Here is a 23,754-nt window from a genome sequence, read left to right as displayed (position 1 = left end):
TGCGCACTACTATGGAATCTCATACTAGGACGAAACGGTCATCCAATGCTTCCAGGTTTTTAATGTTAGTCTAACTAAGATCAATTATTGATCTAAACTACGAAGCTTTCAATTATTTTATCTTTATTATCTACTAAGCGTATAATTGTCCTCAATTCAACAATTTTCATTAGCCGTTGGATTATTACGCGTTTACCTTTCAATATCTGATGTTCGTAAACAATATATGACACGATTCTACTTCAGTTTACTTTAATTATTCATCTTCAATCTCTTTTACGACAAACCACTACTTTAGCAAATAAATTGAGTATAAATACCAATGAATCTCGCGAGGTGGAATCGTGAATGCGCATTACTGAGGAGTCCCACAATAGGACTAAACGGTTGTCCAGTGCTTCCAGGTTTTCCACGGTGGTCTAGCTTTAATTGACTCATGAATTCAACTATAAAAACATATGAATGTCATACATTAAATACATCATTTGCACATCTTTCTTCAGTTGTCCTTTGCATACCTCATTATTCTTCTAATTCTGATGCTATTTCAATTGCTCTCCATGTTCCTTCCTATTTTCTTTATTTCAATCTTTTGTTAGTAAGCATTCCAGTTCCTCTTCTTACTACATACTACATATATGTGTCTGCATAAGTAGCGTTTGTCTACGCAAAATACTCAACATCCGTTAGCCGGATACTATCAGCAACAGCCTTCTGTGGGAGAGGACAAACCAACTTCCAGCTGAAGGGGAAATTGGGAAAGGACGTTGGAAAAGGATCGGACATACATTAAGGAAATCACCAATGTGCATCACGACTCAATCCCTAACTTGGAATCCGGAAGGGAAGCGGGAAAGAGGAAGGCCAAAAAACACATTACGCTGGGAAATAGAAGCAGATATGAAAAGGATGAATAACAACTGGAACGAACTGGAAAGGATTGCCCAGGATAGAGTTGGATGGAGAATGCTGGTGGGCGGCCTATGCTCCTCGACGAGGGGTAACAGGCGTAAGTAAAAGTAAAATAAGTAGAGCACATTAAACTATTACATTAGAAGTATGATATCATGGAATCTGTATGCCATAGTTTAGTGATTAATATTTTGGTTTCATCAACCTACTAATCATATATGTTTTGGGTGACATATATTCTTTATATTACATACTTATCTTCTTGTCTAAGGCTTTTCAACGGTTAACTTCAAATATTCAATAGGAATAAATCACGATTGAATTAGTTTGCAATCGGTCTAAACTCAGCCAGTCAATAGTCTTCTATAAGAAATCATACTGAAGTCATTAAAACACTTTATAAATGTAATATACCACTGGACGTTTTACAATTAGAATAGATCTTTCAGGAAAACCACCTTCATAAGAATTTCCTTTTAATGCACACATGTGAGATACTATAAAACACAAAATAAACATTACGAACGTAAAACACCAATCGGTCTACGACACTTGACTAACCTGGTGGACATTGATGATTTTCAGCTGTAGATATTACACAATAATCACCTTTAGGCCATTGAGACTCAGGAAGTTTTTTATCATCATTTAATAATCCCGTTATTATTGATGATGATGATGACGAAGAAGATGAAGACGTGACTATTTCTTCTTCTCCTTCATTATTTCCTTCAATTATAACTTCTCCTGTTTCATTGTTGAATTCATCATTTATATTTATATTATTTCTTTCACAATAATGTACATTTAATGCACTATAATTATGTCCCATTAATTCTAAAAAATATGGACCTAAACTCATTGGCATTAATTCTAATTCAAAAAATGCTGCTTGATTATTAATTAATGAATAATAATGTTGTGTAAATCCAGGTGGACATGCTTTATCTAAATCATTTCTATGTACATTTGGTAAGGCATATTGACCTAATGGCCATTCAGTTTGAAAATAATAACCTATACAGTAAATAATTTAAGAGAAAGAAACAGAAGAGAAAGATTGTAGAGTTCATTGAAGATATCAAAGATACAAATATATATGTCGGGAGTTAGATATAAACATCATCGGATGCCGGCTTAGTGGTCTATCGGTTAAATGCTCTGGCGCAAGACTGGTAGGTCCTGGGTTGGAATCTCGCGAGGCGAGGTCGTGGATGCGCACTACTGAGGACTACCATAATAGGACGAAACGGCCGTCCAGTGCTTCCAAGTTTTCTCTGGTGGTCTAGCTTCAATTGACTCACGCTTTCAACTATGAATATATGTCGGGTGTTTGAAGATTGTTATCAAGAAATCTTCCTTGATTTAAGCTTTTTTATTACTTTTTACTCGTTAACATGATATATCTTAAGTGTTTACAGAACTGATGCTCCATATAGGGTTCAAATCCAAGTCATTTATCTTTAATCTTCAATAACATCATTGAACGTTTCGAGATCCGAATCAACCTTCTGTAGTATTGATTTATTTACAAGTGATTTTTCACTAGGTAGTGCATTTACTTTCATCTCAGTATTGATAATAACACTGCAGCTTGAAACAAATGTCTTTAACTTCAATAACCCAAATACCTTATCCTTAGAGCTAATATGTTCATGCTATGAATAAATTGCTTATCGTGTATAAAGGTATAAGTTACGGTTCTTAATTGCCTAGTTGATATCAATCTATCTTAAAACAGAACACAACAGAATTGATAGTTTTAAATAAGGGTACAGGGAGAGTTAGATAGCGGATCCAGTTTAATTCTAATTGTTTAAGAGAATAGTACTTTTCTAACTCCCGCCTACCAATGAGGCACTTTATTATGGACCGCCCAATATCTAGACGGAACATGAATATAACGAACTCCATTGTCGTTAGTTTGAATATAGCAAAACTAAAGAAAACATGCTTCATCCTCACTTTGTTGAGTTAAATAAATTTGAGATATTCACGTGATGGACTTTGAGTTATCCAATCAATTAAAGTTGGATTACAAAATCAGTGTGTGCATATTTTATACTATGAAGTGATTATCAATATGTAAACTGATAGTAAGATGACTTACTTTCTGTTACTTCATTTTCTGAGACGGGAGCAGCTGAAATATAAAATTAATGTAAATATATAATGACTGTGATAAAATTACTAATCGTTAGATCTACGAATAATTAATAGTTTACTCAATAGATCGCCCCCAAATGCTCTGGTACGGCCGAGAGTGGGGAGAGTTCACTCACCCTCTCGAAATGCTCTCACATGACCACGCGTATGTAGCCTCTGTCAGGGAAGTCCTACTCACTGCCTTCTTGTGGCACAGGTATTGTTTACGAAATTGAGAGGACGAAAAGCAAATATCCGGCGCTTTGACTGGGTTGGTGGACACGGAGGGTCCACCTAGGGGAGTTGGAAAACCCAAATTCCAAACCAATGGTGCACATGGGCTTCAGTATCCTGAGGGAACAAATGGTGTATGAACCATACGTCGGTCACCGGCTACCATGAGACTGCATCTCCTCATGATGCTCTACTGCCTTGTGGGTCAGACCTTTAGGTCAAAGGCTCCAGGTGTGGCCCCCTAAGAAAACCACTTGCTTCAGTTTGGGCACCTGAGCAGTATCACATCCCTTACACAAATCAAATAAGTTTTGTGCGGCGCGTATATATATCTGGTGCCCATTTGTACAAATATTTATGTGTCTAAATAAATAATAATAAATAACTCATTAGATCTCCAATCATCTAATTTTTTTCCATTAAAAGAAGGTAGATCTGAAGTGTAAAAGAGCCTGTGGTAACTTCCTTTCAAGTTATATTTCCCACACTAACTTTCACTGTTATCTGATTGGCTGTTGTTCATGATTTTAGCTGTTGTGTCTCAAGGTCATATATATTGATATTATAAACTGAGTTGTTCTATTAGAACAGTAATATGTGAATGTTTCAGCATACAAATTCAATGTACCAAAATTACCATCAAATTATCATCATTGATGACCTAAATTTTTACATCGAGATTAAAAGTAATTAGTGAATGAAAATAAAAAATAAAGTTCCATGGTGATCTAGCTTTAATTGACTCATTGATTCAACTATTAAATCAATATAATATCCACAAAATCCCCCTTTTCTCATAATAATCATCATGTGTTAACTAGTGACTGGCTTCAAGATGTATTTCCGGTAGTTCTAGTGGGAAGCGATGATTAGAGGAATTCAACCGTATATGTTGTGAGGCAGTAACTCACTGGAAACAATGGTGAACGATGGTGCAATTTCGTGGATTGGTTTAAGTTAGACACTAACATTGTTGTATGTCAGCCGGCGCATTGGTCTAGAGGTTAAGTATTCTCATGCGAGACCAATAGGTCCTGGGTTCGAACTCATCAAGCGGGATCGTGCATGTTCACTTCTGAGGAGTTCCATGCTAAGACAAAACGGTCATCTAGTGCTTTCAGGTTTCCCATTGTGGTCTAGATTAATTGACTCATTAATTCAACTATTAAATTACTACAATCTCCACAAAACCACCTTTTTGATAAAAATTAAATTGTTGTCAATGTTACTTACCTTGTTCATAATAGCATAAATTAATTTCCACATCACAAAAATCATGATATGGTACACGTGCTGGTGTTAAACCTTTCACATTATATGGTGACCAAGTATGATTTTGATCAATTGACCACCAGTTTGGATCACCTCGATTAGGTGCATCTACACAAATATATTCTTCAGTAACATGCATTCCAGTAATTTGTTGACATTTATCTCCAACCCTAAGTAGATAATAATAATAATAATAATGGTTTTTATGCAAGTCGCTTCAAATTTAAAACCTCCTTATAATGACAACTTGACCAAGTCGCTTGGTTATACCGCACACATATTAAACCTTAAAAACGTAATGCATTACATTAACCAATGGTAGACAAAAACGTATATATAAATTACCTGTACAAGTAAAAAGGACCAGTTTCAGCAGGGAAACCATCAATTGGACTGTCAACACTTGGTGAATCAGTTCGACAACAGAAATGATAATTTAATCGATCAATTTTTGATGTACTCTCTTTCATATGTGCTCTTACACGAATAATATCTGGTGTAGCAGTTGTTGTTTGTTGTAGTAAATCTATATTTCGGTTTATGGATGAATCTGAGGTGTCTTTGGAACGTGTCAGTTTTTCCGGTCCTTCAAGTATACTTAACAATCCTTCACTGAAATCTGAAAAATAATGTAAAAATATGTATGAAAACATACATGAGTTTGGAATATGGATATATATTTTTTTTCTAGTCCGTCTATTAAATGCGCTTACTGAGCCATCAATGCTTATTTTACAACATTTGAAGCACTTAAATCTTATTCTTTTCAAAGTATTATAAATGCTTTCGTTCCATCTCCATTTTCATTGTTCCAATTGCCCCTAGAAATCTTCACATTCCAGGCTTCTTGGTTGCTCATTGTTTTATATTTTAGTGTCTTCAAATAGTTCCGGTAACACGCGATTATGACCATTTTGTATTTGAAGAATGAAAAAAGTCTCAGGGTAGAGGATTCAGTGAGTAGTGAGTGCGATCTGGAGTGGAGATCTAGTTACCCTAAGTTTTGTAAAACGAAGTTTTTATGACATCCATTTTCATGTTAATTGGATAACATACATTTATATCTTTGGTCCATAAATCTAAATTCAACTAGTTCAGGATGTCATGCGATGGTTACCCAAAGTCATTAGTGATGACTGTTTCCATTCATTCAAAGCTAAACATTACCGATAATAGATTCCTGGGTTCCGAGCCTCCCGGGGTCATAATAGCATTAATTGGCTGTTTTCTGATCTCTGGCTTTCAATGATAAAAATGGCTCTTATTTTCAAATGTAAACGAATTAAGTTAATGGAATGTGAAGAAGACTAAGGTGCAAACTAGACGGTAGTCTACTCGAATTTTCGGAGCACCACTTTTTAAAACATGTGTTTATTACCAAAGACTATTCTGTTAAGGATTTATTTCAATTAACTAATTATGTCCGTTAACTACAAGTATTTAAGCGCTTTCATAAAACGTGCATAACGCATCAGGAATCTAATTACCGAGGAATTCGCGAACCAACACAACGAAAGGTTGATAAATACAGAACCCATGCATTATATATATTCAAAGATGTACAGAGATGCCTTGGGAGATAGCTCGATTGTAAACATATGCAACGGACTATGAATGGCAGCTAGTCACTGTCTAATATATTTTTCATGCCAATTTTTTTGTAATATTAATAAGTAATATACTTATAGACTAAGGATGGAATTGGAATTTTTTCACTGAAAATTGTTGTATTGGGCGGGCATTTGAGTTTACTACCGATATGTACGCCTCAAAATATAAGATCCCAACCAGCTACTTTGGCCAGAAAGCTAAGTTTAGGGGTTAGCATTTACTGGCTAAACTGAACGAAGTTAAATGAACAAAATCATTCATTATTGTATATCTGTTCCTCGTAAGAAAAGGAAACCCGGATTCTTAACTAAAAGGGTATATCTGTCCTTCCAGAAAGTTAGGCCATATCTTGACCAATGGCATGCATCGATCAGCACTCCACCTATTATTTAACCTTGAACTGATATATCTAATTGGTCTAGTCTCTCATGAATACTTTATTGTAATCAAACATTTGGAAATTGATTAGTGCCAGTATTATTGTAGTTATTATGATTGTCATTATTATTAATAGAAGAATTAAAACAAGAAAAGAAGTTACCTGCTGGACAATTACCATTGACGCGTAGTACACAGTAATGACCAGCTGGGAGAGATTCTTCACCACCATAGTTTCCTGTACGATGTGCAGTTTGATCATCAGTAAATACACAATAGTCCAATAGTATATCTTTTTTACGCTTAAAATAAACTCCATCCAAATGAATTGGCTATTTAATGGTATTTTAAACAAGAGGAAATGATCAGTAGGAAGGATATTTTAAATTTATATTAGAAGTATATGCATGCAGATCATTTTAAGGTTTCTGTAGGTTTTATTCATTTAACTATTAATTATATTAGTTAGGTGGTTAAAGGCAGTCAACAGGAAATCCTACTTGATCTATGGTATATACTAGTTAATAGTCATCAGTGAGATTTACCTGCAATCTTGACGGAAATGATATTCCTTGTAATTTTTCGAACCCTTGTCAATTAACTTCACAGTATGAGACATTTCATGTTGATTACCTCAAACTACCTAAAATCTGATGTAGTGAAGATGATAATGAATCACATGGAATAGTGGTGATATCATAACTTAATCAGTACTGAATGCTTTGACAAATAAGCCAATAATCACTACTAAGTGATCAATCAATCATAAACTTTATTTTTTTTCCTCAGTTGTCAACTATACAATTAATGAGTTATGGTATCTATTGTTTTTTATGAGGGAGAAATTTCCGATCACATTTGTTCTAATGATGTAATTTATAAAGATAACTAACTCGAATCTCGCGAGGCGAGGTCGTGGATGCGCACTACTGAGGAGTCTCACAATAGGATGAAACGGCCGTCCAGTGCTTCCAGGTTTTCAATGGTGGTCTAGCTTCAATTGACTCACGCTTTCAACTATGAAAATACTAAATCTCCACAAAACCCTTTCTGATAAAAATTTATAGTAAAACGATTTAGTTGAAGAGGGAGAATTGCATCGAAATTCATTTTCTTGGGCTATAAATCTTCTCTACCACAACATGGTGATCTTATGTGGTAACAAACTGTACATGCAACCTCTTCACAGTTTAAAGCGTTTTTCCGCTAAAAAAATAGAGGATGCAATGCACTTTTAACCAAAGTTTCTGTCTAGTGAGATGATGTAGAGCATAAGATTTCACGCTTGAAGTAAATACTTTCGTTCATTAACATATAGAGGTCATAAAAACCTGTATAATAGATTATATTAATCATGAATGTTTTGTGGCCCAAGATCTGACTCCAGTTAGATCGGACAAATGATCATTGTCGAATGATTGCTATCGAAATATACATCCTAGCTACCCTCGTATATAAACATCGACTTAACTACCGTTAGTGAATAATGGGATTAAATAAGTCAAATACGAGTATGGATTTTTGAATACGTATATTTCGTACAATCGTTGATTAGAAAACGAAGCAAAACAAAACGGCTTTCAATGAAGAAGGCAAGTGAGCCAACATCATTTAGCCAAGTTCGAATCGATATTTATAGTCGAACAAAAATGAGCTACAGACGCATGATGAATAAGGTAAGTAATGAACACACGTTAGATCGTTTAAAAAACAGTTAGGATTAATAAGTGAATAAGTGACAGGGTAAAAATGTGGCTTGAGAAGAATGAAAAGATTGATCTGTCCAGAGGCTAGAATAACCTATGTGGGATTGACATAGTAGCAGCCCCTACAAATTTACCTTTACCGGATGACGGGAACCACCGAGTACATAGTGAATGTTTCTCTGCTTAGCGATTCGATAGTCTTATTTTTAAAATGATGATCTAATTTAGTTTGATGAAGGCTGTTAATGAAGTTCGATCGTTTTGAAAATAAGTTTTTTACATTGAAAAGTATTAATGTCTCTGGTGGTAGTCAATTCTTCATACAGAGCTTCAAACTAAATATTTTTTTTCTATTTAGCTCCTTTTAAAAGATGAATCTCAAAGTGTAATTTCTGTTTGTGATATATCTAACTAGAATGAGCTGTGATTAGTCAGTTAATGAAGATAAATGTGGTCAGCTACATCTGAAATGAGGTTATCTTATATTATGAAATGTGTTTCATTTTGATTCAAACAACAACCTGCTTCGTACTTAAGGTAATATAGTCTTATTCTGTTCATATCCGATTCTTGATCGTTGGTTGAATAACTAAGTTATTGTGTGTATCAGGAGATGAAGTATCGTGATCCAGTGTTGATTGCTAGTAATCGGAACGATTCGATTTGTTCAGACTGCTCTATACATTTCTTATCCTCATACATATAACTATTCTCTGCTGTTTGGGTGTACTTAAGCATGAATCATTTAATTGTTAGTATAGAGGGTTTATAGAGATTGTTAAATTTGAGATTTCACATAACAGATTGATTTTAGCTGGAAAACTATCTAAAAACTGATGGTACTGGAAATTTACTTTATTCTTATGTGATACTCGTCAACTGTGTGTATTCACGATTTCACAATAGATCGAATCCAGGACGTTTAGAATTCATAGAGAGTATTTAGCCTTCAAATCACTGTCAGTATCATATGGTTGACACTTTTATCTCCTATCATTTTTAAGTAAGTTGTAGCTTGACAAGATTGTCAAGACTGAATTGATAACTGTAAGCTTAACGACACACATTAGAGACAGACATGAGAAGAATGAACAAAAACTGGATAGAACTAGAAAGGAATGCCCAGGACAGAGTGGGTTGGAGAATGCTGGTCAGTAGCCTATGCTCCATTGGGAGTAACAGGCGTAAGTAAGCAAGTAAGTAAGCTTAACGAAGTCAATTACCAAGCAGTCAATAAATAATGATTATAAAACAAAATAAAATACCAGTAACATTTACTTGAGAATAATGAAATCCATATCTGTCTTGTTGATGTCTCATTGTTGCTTTTACAGAACCTTTTGGACAATCATTTAATGATTTTGGTATAGCATAGTTTGATACGGGCCAATCTATATAGTACGAAGGAAAAAAGAACGTATACTGAAATAATTACAAAAATATCATCTCAGAATAGAATAGAATGTAGAGTATGTAGAAGTGATTCTATTTGGATCTACTTTCTATCACCATAAACCTTATTCACCAATGACTATGTAATAAGAAGTGGTTATTGTTGAAGCTTCATCATTTTGAGTATGAAACATACATCATCCGATAGAATTGAATGTTAGTCTTGAAATGTCACAGATTCAATAAATGTAACAATATGAAACATGTAATTAAGCTGTACTTAGAAATGTCATTGTGAATATGTATATGTGTATCACGAGTGTATATCATTGATGAGTTCCCATTTAGAGAACAGTTAGAGAATTCTCTAAATATCCCTGACTTAAAATAGTCACCTTTTTAAGAGAAGCATCGTCTAAAATTATAGGACGAAAGAATTGGTCTGCTTTAGTCTTTTATAGATTTATCATGGCCGTTTAATTGGAGATTACGAATCCTGAAGTAAAGCTTTACGTTTGTTGAATAATCATTTCCGTCGAAATGGATTTTTGGAGAGTATCTTAATTTGTTGGTGATATTTTGAATAAGTTCTTGAAATTTTAGAAGAAAATTATCACTGAATGAGCTCATACATGTCTGAAGTGAAAAATGTGGTGGTCACAGGTAGTCAACAGGAAACCCTAGACCAAGGTTTCGTGCTATTTGGAACTCTTCAGAAGGGTGTACTTGTAATCTTGATTGCAATGCTCTCACATGGCCACGCGTATATAGCCTCTGTCAAGGAAGTCCTACTCACTAAATTCTCGTGGCGGGGGTGTTGTTTACGAAATTGAAAGGACGAAAAGCAAATGTCCAGAGCTTTAACCGGGCCAGTGGACACAGAAAGTCCACCTAGGGGAGTTGGAAAACACAAATTCCAAACCAATGATGCCCATGGTCCCCAGTATTCTGAGCGAACAAATGGTGTATGAGCTAATCGTAGGTCTCCGGCTACTATGGGTCTGCATCTCCTCACTATACTCCATTGCCTTGTGGATCAGATCTTTAGGTCTAAGGCTCCGGATGTGGCCCCCTAAGAAAAGTAGCTGCTTCAGTTTGGGCACCTGGGAAGTATCACATCCCTCACACAAACCAAATAAGATTTGTGTGGCGCATATATATATGGTGCCTCGTTGTACCAATATTTATGTTTTTCAATAAATAAATAAAAATCTTGATTGAAATATTCGTAACCAATCATATTGAGTAATCTTAACTCCATATCCTAAATCAATAAAAGTTTAAGATATGTATCAGGGAATCTTAATCAAGAGGTCTAATGGCTTAACACTCTCCATGAGATCTAAGGGTTTTGTGTTCAGTCTTTGACGAGATCATGAGTTTCTATTGCCAATCAGTTAGTTCCAAACTATGATCAAAATGTTGTCCAGTGTTAACCCCTTTTCATTGAAGTGTCAAATGAAACCATTCCATGACAAATAGCACCAACATATTATTCATTCTATTCATTTCAAAATCTTGATCGAATCTTCATATCTCCACACTTGGTTATTTTACCACCCATCAAGACTTAACGTATTGCCATGTTTATAATTTTAGCTCATTGTTTTAAACTGTTTAAATTCATTATAAGTAGCATAAACGATTAGAAAAAATAATTTCAAACTTACTTCGATGATCATCTGTACCAGGTGTTTTACCTGTACCATATTCACAATATATCACATGTACAATATCATTTTCTGACCATATACCAGTTTGGCTTTCAAAATGTAAGCCATTCGATTTGGAGACATTGAACAATGTATGTAAATTTTTATACTGTCCAAATAATTGTTTATTTTGTAAACGTGATGATAATGAGACATTCTCTGGTATGTACATACTTTCAACAACACGTCGTTTTAATTGTGTATCACGAAATTGAGGGCAGTAATTTAAATCTTTTAAATACTTTTGTGAATTAGTTTGTTCATACGTAGTTAACACTTTGGTACCGGTGAAATTCTTTAATTCCTTCTTGTCATCTTTTGTTGGCCAACCCAAAGTAACAAATGAACGAACTCTTAATGAGTTCGTCGACGTTGTTGATGATGATGATGTCTGATTTAATCTATCCACTTCCGGAATATATTCTTTAATAAGGCAACAAATAACTGTATTCATATATGGTGCAGCTCCAACTTCTCTAAAGACTGTAGAACAGAAATCAATAACAAAGTAACACCAAGATTTTGTGAACAACAAAGTAATTGCTTGCATAATTTACGTCATAAACTGACCTTAGTTAGTTAGTCATTTGAAACCAAAGAGCAGTGGACAGCTGTTTTGACCTGAAAAAGACGGACTACTCAAAAGTGAGCATCCGCAACCGTATTGTTGACTGTACCCGAAATCTTCAGGTTTCTTGATGAGAACATAATCTTCACGCCACTGAGGTTTTTTCAAAAGTTATTGGGATCATGATCTATACTAGTATCGTAATCAATTAATGGAGCAGTTATCAACAGATGGTATCGGAAGATGGTTGCACAATATTGCTAATTTTTTGGATTTAGCGATACGAAACATTAGACGCTTATCCAGTATTCTAAAGTTTAAGCTGTCAACAAGTTGACTATTTATGACTAGAAATTAATAAACTAGGAAAACAAATTTATATTTCGGTGCATAATTCAATCATAAACAAATGTCATTTAATGAACTAGTGAAAGCTCAGTCCCACAGGAGGTCAGATGTGGCCCGGAGAGCCCAGTAGTAACGTCTCTGATTGTGATCTGGGTGACATAGAATCCGTCAGGGAGCATCAATTCCCTCAATATTACAGGTAAACATTGCTGACGAGTGACAAATAGCACAAAACCAAGATCTAGGGTCTCCTGTCAACTACCTCCAGCCACCATCTTATTTCAACACAATGTACCCAATGTGGAGTCATCTAGACTGATGGCCATATTACAACTCTGTCGATGGGATTCTGTCTGCACTAAGAAGGACTTTACATACATATATGACATTGATCATCAACGAGTGATCAATCAATTGAAAATCTAATGTACCACATAGTTATTTCATAACTTCAATTTGTATTAATCCCTTACCACTACGATAAAGTCTAATAGATGTTCTTTTTGAATGGTTTGTCAATTGAAATTTCAAATAACTTCAACATTTAAATGAAAATAAAAATTTATTGAAATTGGAATAGTATTACTAAAGATTGACTCAGTGGTTCCACTGATTAACCATTCACTAAGAAGTCTAAATACTATGAATGTTCATTGCTATGTATTTTCATACTATAGTGAATAAGAAGAAATGCATTTGAATACAAAGTTATAGAATATCTTGGTAAAATTTGAGAACCATATAGTGTCAATCAATTGTTTCAGGCTTCATTGTTCTTTTGTTTTCACACCAATCATTCTTTGTTCTCATTTGATGTGAACGGAGAAAAAAGAAGTCTTGACAAACTACGGAAGCTATTTTTGGGGACATTATTTCATTTAATTCAAAGCTTGTAAAACAGTAATATTTACTTTTGTTCCAAGTCTATTCTACAGATCATAAGCTTTCGTTTGATGGATGATTCACTGCCATAGCATTTTCTGTTCGTTACAAAGCTATTGTAATTTAGACCTAATCTTTTGTACTCTATTTTCTACTCTAATCCCCCAGTTTTGGACATAAGTATATTTTCTTAATTGTTGTACGTTGTGGTCGGGTTAGTCATCTATTTATTCATGTATCTTTTTACACTAATCACAATTCGGGTACTAGATCGGAATTGGAATAAATCAAGTATTGTTCCAGTTGTCTTGTCTTCTCTCTCGCGCGCGTGCTTGTCAGTCAATCAGGGATAGAATAGTTTTCGTCTCTCTACCCCACTTCGAACTCACGCCTACTAGCCTCAAAGTTAAGCCAGTCAGCCTATCGTGTCAAGGTCTTAATCTACATTAGACAAGTTATCCTCGGCACGAAAGTGAATAGACAGATCAAGGACGTAACATTATCTCTTTCTTTGATCTTATTAACATTCTGCCTCTAGACATTTCACTTTCAATTGATGATACATACTACTTATATCTGTTGACATCAGCAACACACACTACAGTACTAGGATGAAACAAATATTCATTGTTATCTAACTCAAAGTAACACTCTAAATAAATAATAATAAATATATCCAACATCATCATTCATTACATAATTTTCTTACATTTATATGGACAATTGCCAAATACTGATATACAATATCCATTGGAAGGTTGAATTAATACAGGGATATTTTCTAAATTTAATTCATTGAAACATATATCACTTGAATCACTTATACGTGTTGTCCAACGTGGTCGTTTATATGTTAACCATTGATCTTGCACTGAAATTAAGTATAAATTAAAAAAATTATTAATAAATAAATAAATATTGTTATTTTATATAGTTGAGATCATGATTTGATTGAAGCTAGTCCACCATGGAAAAACCTGGAAGCACCGTACGGCCGTTTCGTACTATTGTGGAACTCCTCAGCAGTGTGCATCCACGATCCCGCCTCATGAGATTCGAAGCCCCTTCTCATAATGATCAAATGCTCACTAGTGACTGGCTCCATGAGGTATTTCCTGGAGTTCTAGTGAGAAGCAGTAAACAGTGGAGTTCGACCAGGTCTGTTGGAAGATATCAACCCACTGAAGATATTGGTAAATGGTTGCTCAATTTCGTGTATTGGTTGAAGTTGGACATGAACACCGTTGGATGACGGCTAGTTCAGTGGTCTATTGGTTAAGTGTTCTGACACGAGACTGGTAGGTCCTGGGTTCGTATCTCACGAGGCGGAATCGTGGATGCGCACTGCTGAGGAGTTCCACAAATGGGACGAAACGACCATCCAGTGCTTTCAGGCTTTCCATGGTGGTCTAGATTCAATTGACTCATGATTCCAACTATATATAATGACATAGGTATATGTATTTAGATTTTTGTATTTCTATTATATATTAAAAGGTGAAAATTGAGAGATAGTTGATGAAGGAGGGTAATAGGTTTTGTTATTCATTCAAATGATATAATTCAATCTCTTTATTACACTTGATCACATATTAAATAACTCACTTATATTAAAGAATAATGCAGATAAACGACCCAATTGACTTCTTCTAAATCCGACCCCTTTAATTTGATTATAAAAAAAACATAACATAGTAATACATTAAAGAATGATGTTGACAATCCTAAAATTGTTTTCATCATAAGTTAAAATATGAAGATTATACTTAAGTTGAATTCAGTTTATTGTTATCTAATGGGATAGCCCGGTTGAAATGTACACTTCTTATAAGTTTTCTCAACTACAAATGATAGTAGGGATGTTGAGAAATGATTAGGAAGCCTTCAGTGGTAAACTTAATCAATAAGTACACAAAACACAGGTATACACACATTCATTAGTCGACGTACAGTCAACTTTCTCAAATGGCATACCTCGTTTATCATTACCCACATACCGTCTAACTATAATGTGGTATGCGAGAACTGGTAGGTGAAATTTCTGGACATGACTGACATATCATTTATCATAACTTAGTTGTATAGAGGTTCTTCATTCGAATTAGAAAAATATTGTAAAAATCATTTTTTTAGAAAGGTAAAACACAGGGTCTCACATGTACTTAACTTTGTGCAGGATATCAGTATCTGAAGTCATAGATATATCTTATTTATGGTTATCAACAAGGATAGAATGTAAGAAAAGGGTAGAAAATTGTTAACTTTTGATTATTTCAAATTAAACAGGTTGGTATAAGATTTTGATCGTTCATTCAGTTTAGTTTCCACTACATAAAGATAAAATTAACAAAAACTTCAGAACTTGTGTTAACCTTCTTTCCATGAAATCAATCAGCTTAAGGTTAACGTGTTTTAAGTTAGACCTATGAACTATTGTATTCCAGCTCAATGGTTTAGAAGTTAAGCGTTCGCTCTCTGGACTACAGGTCATGGGTTCGACTCACAGGTGAAGGGTTATGGATGAACACCGCTGAGGAATCCCATACTAAGATGAAACAGCTGTCAAATACTGTCAGGTTTTCAGATGTTATCTAACTTTGGTCGGTACGTGATTTCAGTAAAAAGAATTACTGTTATAACTATTGGACTTACTTTTTCCAGGTAACTTTGAACAGTACTTTGGCACAGAAGTTTTATTATTATCACTCCCGTTTATAGTATCATTTAAGTTGGAAACAACACGTGGCCATACCAACATTATATGTGATCTATCTATTTAAGAGAAAAAAAGCCAAGAAGACAAAATGTGATTGATAATAATTATGAAAAATACCGAAGAAAGCTGATAAGTTCAATTGATTTGAAATGAACAACTGTAGTACACAGGATCCTAATTGCAATCCCTACCAATTTGCATACGATGACTAGATCATTTAGTCAGACACAATGTAGGACCTGGTTTGACAGTGTTACTGAGCTTCATGCATAAAGTGTGATTTGAAAATGAATATTAGAGTTAGTGATGTGTTTATCTCCCTAATCCATACGTTAACTGCCAAGAGTAAACAAAATTACTCCCAAGATTGTGTTCTCTGAAATGGAGTGGTTTAATCCCGAAGCTTTCATTGTTTATTATATATTGTTTGAAGTGCATGATACTCACAGGACGAATAAGGATAAACTCCATTTCTATTCACAATTTTGACCTTGCATCTGGTAACCAACCAAAATGAAGTGGGATTTGTTATTTACACTATTGCAACCCATTATTGAGGAGATATATTGTTCTCTGTCGTTTTTGATGTAATGTTTCCTACGATGAAAATACCACCACGGACGTGTCAAGTGTAGCACATTCAGTCACGATGAAAGAAAAATTACAACATAGCAAAAGTCACATTTCAAATTATTTCTCTCAAGTAAACTGCTCCAAAATATCTACAACTCAGTGATTCAGTAAACAAAAACATAACCGTAATTGCTGGCTACGATACACTTAGATTACTTGACAACGTGGAGTTTATCACGAGACAAAAAAGGACATTTTAATGAATGTGAGATGTGCAACCAAATCCAACCTAAGGCGTCCACGCGGCGCTGCCGAATAAAAGTGGTAACCTCATTAGCCAACTTGGGCGGTCAGCGAATATCGGACTATTCCAGCACTTTGCTGTAACTTGCATCAAATAGAGACCTAACTTCGAGGCACTAAAATTGTAAAATGCTGCCGTTTGTGAATATATATATATTTGAATTGCATGAGCTTTGGCTTGTGAAATTTATGTAAATAGGTACATACAAAGGGTACGCCTCACCTAAAATAATCCAGAACAGTTTGCCCTATGTCAAAAACGAGGCTTAACCCAAAATAAAAACAGGTCTGTTCCCCACAAAAACATGCTTTAAAAAGACTGTCTTCCTACCAGGAAAGCCCCTAGGCTCCACCAAATGAGGCTTCACCAAACCCAAATGGCTGGTACACTGTACGAAGTAATAGTTACTTGTAAATGAATTGCTTAGTCTCTAGCTTTCACTGTTCATAAACAATATAAACTTACTTCCTTTCGGGTAATAAACACAATGATGTAATTCAGCATCAACATTGAAATTCTCTATTGCTTGACATGGTTGATAAACTGCAGGCAGCTTAAACGGGGCTTCTAAATTAATTGGTAATTTAATTGCTCCAATCGATTCTTCAGTACGACAACATGTACTACCAAGACTTTGTAAACTGAAACCGAATCGATCGACACCACTTCTTGATGTGAATCCTAGATTTTTAAAAAAATGTTTTCATATATATGAGTGATGAACAAATGTTAAGTTTTAAAAGCTTTTCACTCTTATCGTAATCATGCATTCACTGGCTTCTAGCTTCAGGAAAATTTTTAACTCTAAAAAGAAGTCGTTAGTGATGAAGTTCAAAGATGTTAAGCGTATGGTGTCAGTCATTGATCGAATGAAGCTGGAGGGTTCAATAAGTTCCAACAATGATCGAGAACTCAATAATAGTCGATCACTTATTCAAATCAAACATCGTTTTCATATTATTTTATACATTTACAACAGGATGAAATAACTATAAACCATTTGAACCAAGAAACGCAAGCTCAAACTACATGAACAGCGCTAGGCATTCGACATTATAAAGGCTGATCTTAATAGTTAACTGTTTGAATATTGGTAGCCTAAAAAATAAATTTTTTGAATGGTCCTCCAACTTGATAAAAGTTTCAATTACTCTGTACAACACATTCAAATCATCCCAAAAATCCTCGGGCTTCATTCGAAAATCTATTCCATTGAAAAGCCAATTATGTACATATACAAGCTAACCAAGTGATTTAATTTCAATGACTGTCAATATTAATACCACTACTAACACTACTTATACTGATACTGTTGTGAATAGAACACTAGTTAGGGACAATCGAATGTCTTTAACCACAAATTACAGACTATCTCACTAAATTCTGATAACCATGCAGTGAACAGTTAATTTGCGAAATAACAATCAATTGTCTCAATCTTAACTGTTCCTTCTGCAAAATATCAGTTCATCTTCTCTAGTCCCACTATTCATGCATTTTCCTACCAATTGAGCTTCATTTCAATTCTTTCCTTATCGGTCTTCTGCCAAAATACATTCTATGTCTGAACATCACCATATACTACTTATATGGATATAAATAGACCATACTACAATACTATCATTACCAATACTGACACTTTTTCCGTCATAATTAATAGTGTTTTCTGTTATATCCGGACGAATAATAAAAGAATAGTAACTGCTACGATCTATTTATGGATTGTTATTATATATATTCTTATTTTATAACTAGTAAGTAACCAGGTTATATGTATATTCATATTCCTTTTATTGTGAGCTTTCGTTTGGCTTATTGACTACTATTATACCATTTACTATTCTTAAGTTATTCCCAATTTAATAGTTACAGTCTGTCACAGTCATAGACACTTTTTGGTCTAATCTTGTAAAATTGTTATTTTCTATGTTATGGTATGATGAGGTCTGATTTGCTTATATATGAACTAAGTATGTCTAAAATACATGATTCATACAACGGAGACTAGTATTAGTGTTCTAGACTGAACCGACTGCGTTTGTGAGCAGCTATTATATCCGAGGACCAATAAGAACTCAAAGTTAACTCTAGGCTGCTCGTACTGGTTTATGCATCATTGATCTGGTTAACAAGTCAGCGTTGTAATTGGTGATCTTATCACGTGATAATCAACAGGTCATAAGGACATAACATTTTCCATCTGTGAAATTTACTAATTAATGGTAGAGTGTAGTCACATTAATCATCACCATGTTAGATAGTTGTTTGCTGCAAAGATCCCAAAATATCTTATTGAATAAGAGATAAATATTGTTAGAATTGAGTTCATTGACTAAATCAGATAAACAAATAAAACTAAGATTACCTGCAGGGCATGTAGAAGATAATTGTAAGAAACAATATTTCCCAGGTGGGAAAACTACCGTAGAGTTCGCTTCAAATCCACAAGTAGCTCCACCATAGCTCATGACTTCTCGATGTCCCAAACCATCACAATCATAACGAAGTGATTTCACGCCTAATTTAACTACAAAGTTTATATATAATTAAACAGAAAAAGAAAATTTAGGCAATGAGTTATTTACTACTAACAAACGCATTCAGTAGATAAAAATTTATCCATCAATAAAGTGAGGTGGTACTTGTTGAAGAGGTAGATTTCGTTTCATTCATCAACTAGGTGGATTTAAAAATGCTCTTCTACTATAGTATGGTAGAGAATCAAGAGATAGGTGGTTAGTAATTCAAAAAAAACTGACTAGGACAGGTGTTTGCGATAACTGGTTGCTTTTTTAATTCATGCTCGTGATTAACGTATTTGTACACACCGATTATCAGCTATTAGGTAATATGTGGAAATATGCTTCAGTTGGTGAATTAGTGTTTATTATTTCTCAAAATCGAACAAAGTAGTGCGTGAGGGTCGGTGTGAACGTGAACAGATCAAGTTCCTGTGTTCATATGCCATCTAAAGGCCAAAGAGTAGATAAGCGTTTGGGGACATTTGTTCCAAATTAGGTAATATCAGTCAATGAATGTATTTATTAAACAAAAAAGTTAAATTTCGTTCATTTTCTCAATTGAATTATAGTTAGGATGGATTCATAGTGAGATTCTTGATACATATAGTTGAAAGAGTTCCATACTAGAACGAAACATTTCCTAGATGTCAATGGTTTGTTAGGCAAAGCCACGGTCCATGATGTGAAACGAATTTAAGTTAAACATCTAAACTAACGTCTCATGTTAGTAAATGAGATTTTACTTATTAAAATAATGTTTCGTTGAAATCATGAACCAATCTAAAATAGACCACCACTTGGATCCTAGAAGCACTGTCCGGCCATTTCGTCCTAGTATGGTACACCTCAACAACAAACATACACAAACCCTCATGTAGAAATCAAACCCAGGACCTTTGGTGTCGCTAGTGAACACATAATATCTAGAATACTGGGTAGATATCCAACCGTTTTTATGTCTAATTTCAGTCAATTCATGACATTGCGCGACCATCTTCCAGTCTTTGGTGGGTAACTACCTCACGTGCTGACACGGGTCTAAGAGGTCCTGAGTTAAATTCTAAGTGGAGTTGTGGATAATACTTGCAGTCGCATTCCATATGATAAAGTGAAAAAGCTTACTAATTTTCAATGGTTGTCTAACTTGACTCAGTTTGTGATGCAAAACAATCAAATTCAATAAAGCTATAATCGGTATCTTAACGAAACGATGATTTTCAGATGACTTACTTTCTTGATTTAAATACTGACAAATGATTATGTTTGGTATTCCATCTAATTTGACTGGATTATCTGGTCCAATTAATTCAATTTGATCACCATATGGGCGAGGAATTGGACGATTGTACTATAATTTAGAATAAATTACAAAAGTATTTTACTCAATAACCAAAAGCCAACCAAGCAAACCTGGGACCTTTCCAAATGGAAAAGTATCAAGATTGAATCTAAGTGTTTCAGTGAATGATTTTCGTAAGAAAATATGTGTAAAATATTAACAACTTTGCATTGATCACCGTGAAGACATTCAAAACTTTAAAGATTTTTATAGTCCTTAGTAAGTAAAATTGAGTACTTTTATAGATCTATTCAAAAGAAGGTCGGATCAACTCATAAATGCCATTTCCTAGTCATTACACAGAATTCCTAACTCCGCCTGTAGCTCCTCTGGGGGTTACTGCCGGTCCCAAGCCCGGGTAAAGGAGGAGTGTTGGGCATGGGGTTAGCGACCCCATCCCGTAGAAAATCAACTCGCTAAAAAAACGCTAACCAGAAAAAATCATTCAAACCATTTAAACTCTGCCCTGGGAGTAGAAGGAATAATTATGACGTCTCATGATGAAAGCCGAGTTCATTCGGAAGTCATGAGGCCGATGCACCTTCTTACAACCAGAGCAACAATTTTTATAGGTACATGGAATGTCCGGACAATGTGGGAGACTGGAAGAGTCTTCCAAATTGCTGCACAAATGAGAAAATACAACCTGGAGGTGGTTGGAATCAGTGAAACACATTGGACGCAGGTTGGACAACAACGACTGTCTTCAGGAGAACTTCTGTTATACTCCGGTCATGAAGAAGAAAATGCCCCACATACACAAGGAGTTGCATTGATGCTGTCCAGAAAAGCACAAAATGCACCTATTGGATGGGAATCTCATGGACCAAGGATCATCAAAGCCTCCTTCAAAACAAAGAGAGAGGGCATTACAATGATCGTCATCCAATGCTATGCGTCTACCAACGACTACGATGAAGACGCTAAAGACCAATTCTACGATAGGCTGCAGTCGATCTTCGAGAAGTGCCCAACCAAGGACCTTACAATTCTGATGGGAGATCTCAATGCTAAGGTTGGAATGGACAACACTGGATACGAAGACGTCATGGGACGACATGGACTGGGAGAAAGGAACGAAAATGGTGAGAGATTTGCAAACCTATATGCCTTCAATAAACTGGTCATCGGTGGCACCATATTCCCACACAAAAACATACACAAAGCCACTTGGATTTCACCGGATCATATTACACAGAATCAAATCGACCATATCTGCATCAACAAAAAGTTCAGGAGGACGATGGAGGATGTGAGAACCAGAAGAGGAGCTGATATAGCATCCGATCATCATTTGCTGGTCGCCAAGATGAAACTAAAACTCAAGAAGCACTGGACAACGGTGCGGACAACATCACAAAAGTTTAATACGGCCTTTCTTCGAGATGCTGACAAACTCAACAAATTCAACATAGCCTTCAGCAACAGGTTCGAGGCCTTTCATGATCTACTCAATAGAGAGGGAACTACTATGGAGAGCAACTGGAAGGTATCAAGGAGGCAATCGTTTCAACATGTCAGGAGGTTCTGGGCCAAAAGAAGCACCATCACAAGGAATGGATCACTGTTGGTACACTGGATAAAATTGAAGAAAGGAGGAACAAGAAAGCAGCAATCAATATCAGCCGAACAAGAGCGGAAAAAGCCAAGGCACAAGCCGAATACACAGAGGCAAACAAGCAAGTGAGGAGGAGCATCAGAACCGACAAACGTAAATATGTGGAAGATTTAGCGATGACAGCGGAAAAGGCTGCAAGAGAGGGAAACATGAGACAACTGTATGATACAACAAAGAAACTTGCTGGAAATTACCGTCAACCAGAAAGACCAGTGAAAAACAAGGAAGGCAAAGTAATCAACGATATTGAAGAACAACGAAACAGGTGGGTAGAACACTTCAAGGAACTCTTGAATCGCCAGCTCCACTGAACCCACCCAACATCGAAGCAGCACCCACAGACCTCCCAATCGATATTGGCCCACCAACAATTAAAGAGATCAGCATGGCCATTAGACAAATCAAGTGTGGCAAAGCAGCGGGACCAGACAACATCCCGGCAGAGGTACTGAAAGCAAATGTAGCAGCAACTGCCAAGATACTCCACATCCTCTTCAGTAAGATTTGGGACGAAGAACAAGTACCAATAGACTGGAAAAAAGGACTTCTGATCAAGATACCGAAGAAAGGCGATCTCAGTAAGTGCGATAACTACAGGGGCATCACTCTTCTCTCAATACCAGGAAAATTCTTCAACAGAGTATTGTTAAACAGGATGAAGGATTCCGTGGACGCCCAACTTCGAGATCAACAAGCTGGATTTCGTAAGGATAGATCGTGTACAGACCAAATCGCAACTCTACGTATCATTGTGGAACAATCAATCGAATGAAATTCATCACTGTACATCAACTTCATCGACTACGAGAAGGCATTTGATAGCGTGGACAGGACGACACTATGGAGGCTTCTTCGACACTACGGCGTGCCTGAGAAGATAGTCAATATCATATGGAACCCCTATGATGGACTAAACTGCCAAATCGTCCACGGAGGACAACTCACCGACTCGTTTGAAGTAAAGACCGGTGTTAGGTAAGGTTGATTACTCTCACCCTTTCTCTTTCTCCTGGTGATCGACTGGATCATGAAGACGTCAACAACTGGAGGAAAGCACGGGATACAGTGGACATGCAGGATGCAACTTGACGATCTAGACTTCGCGGATGATCTGGCTCTTCTATCACACACGCAACAACAAATGCAGGAGAAAACAACCAGTGTAGCAGCAGCCTCAGCAGCAGTAGGTCTCAATATAAACAAAGGGAAAAGCAAGACTCTCCGATACAATACAATATGCACCAACCAAATTACACTTGACGGAGAAGCTTTGGAAGATGTGGAAACCTTTACATATCTGGGCAGCATCATTGATGAACACGGTGGATCAGATGCAGATGTGAGGGCGAGGATCGGCAAAGCAAGAGCAGCATACTTACAACTGAAAAACATCTGGAACTCAAAACAATTGTCAACCAACACCAAGGTTAGAATTTTTAATACAAATGTGAAGACAGTTCTACTGTATGGGGCGGAGACGTAGAGAACTACGAAAGCCATTATCCAGAAGATACATATGTTT

At 35.7% G+C, this 23,754-nt stretch overlaps 1 protein-coding gene across 1 annotated transcript in view; it reads right to left on the bottom strand.

Annotated features, from left to right (window-relative positions):
- Window positions 1–23,754, bottom strand: part of Smp_146720 (hypothetical protein) — a gene marked incomplete at both ends in the record, with an annotated part of 74,834 nt that overhangs the window by 20,253 nt on the left and 30,827 nt on the right. Inside the window, 13 exons of the mRNA XM_018797673.1 lie at window positions 1,474–1,929; window positions 3,023–3,055; window positions 4,525–4,733; window positions 4,909–5,182; window positions 6,716–6,884; window positions 9,537–9,649; window positions 11,321–11,845; window positions 13,870–14,031; window positions 14,766–14,822; window positions 15,813–15,932; window positions 17,219–17,434; window positions 19,119–19,280; window positions 20,506–20,623. Of these exons, the coding sequence (XP_018652692.1) occupies window positions 1,474–1,929; window positions 3,023–3,055; window positions 4,525–4,733; window positions 4,909–5,182; window positions 6,716–6,884; window positions 9,537–9,649; window positions 11,321–11,845; window positions 13,870–14,031; window positions 14,766–14,822; window positions 15,813–15,932; window positions 17,219–17,434; window positions 19,119–19,280; window positions 20,506–20,623 (2,614 nt within the window). The remainder of the gene's footprint in view (window positions 1–1,473; window positions 1,930–3,022; window positions 3,056–4,524; window positions 4,734–4,908; window positions 5,183–6,715; window positions 6,885–9,536; window positions 9,650–11,320; window positions 11,846–13,869; window positions 14,032–14,765; window positions 14,823–15,812; window positions 15,933–17,218; window positions 17,435–19,118; window positions 19,281–20,505; window positions 20,624–23,754) is intronic.

The sequence above is a fragment of the Schistosoma mansoni genome, chromosome 5 (genome assembly GCF_000237925.1).
Source record: "Schistosoma mansoni strain Puerto Rico chromosome 5, complete genome".
Lineage (NCBI taxonomy): Eukaryota > Metazoa > Platyhelminthes > Trematoda > Strigeidida > Schistosomatidae > Schistosoma > Schistosoma mansoni.
Note: the sequence above shows the minus strand (reverse complement) of the source record. Positions and strands in the feature narration are given on the sequence as shown.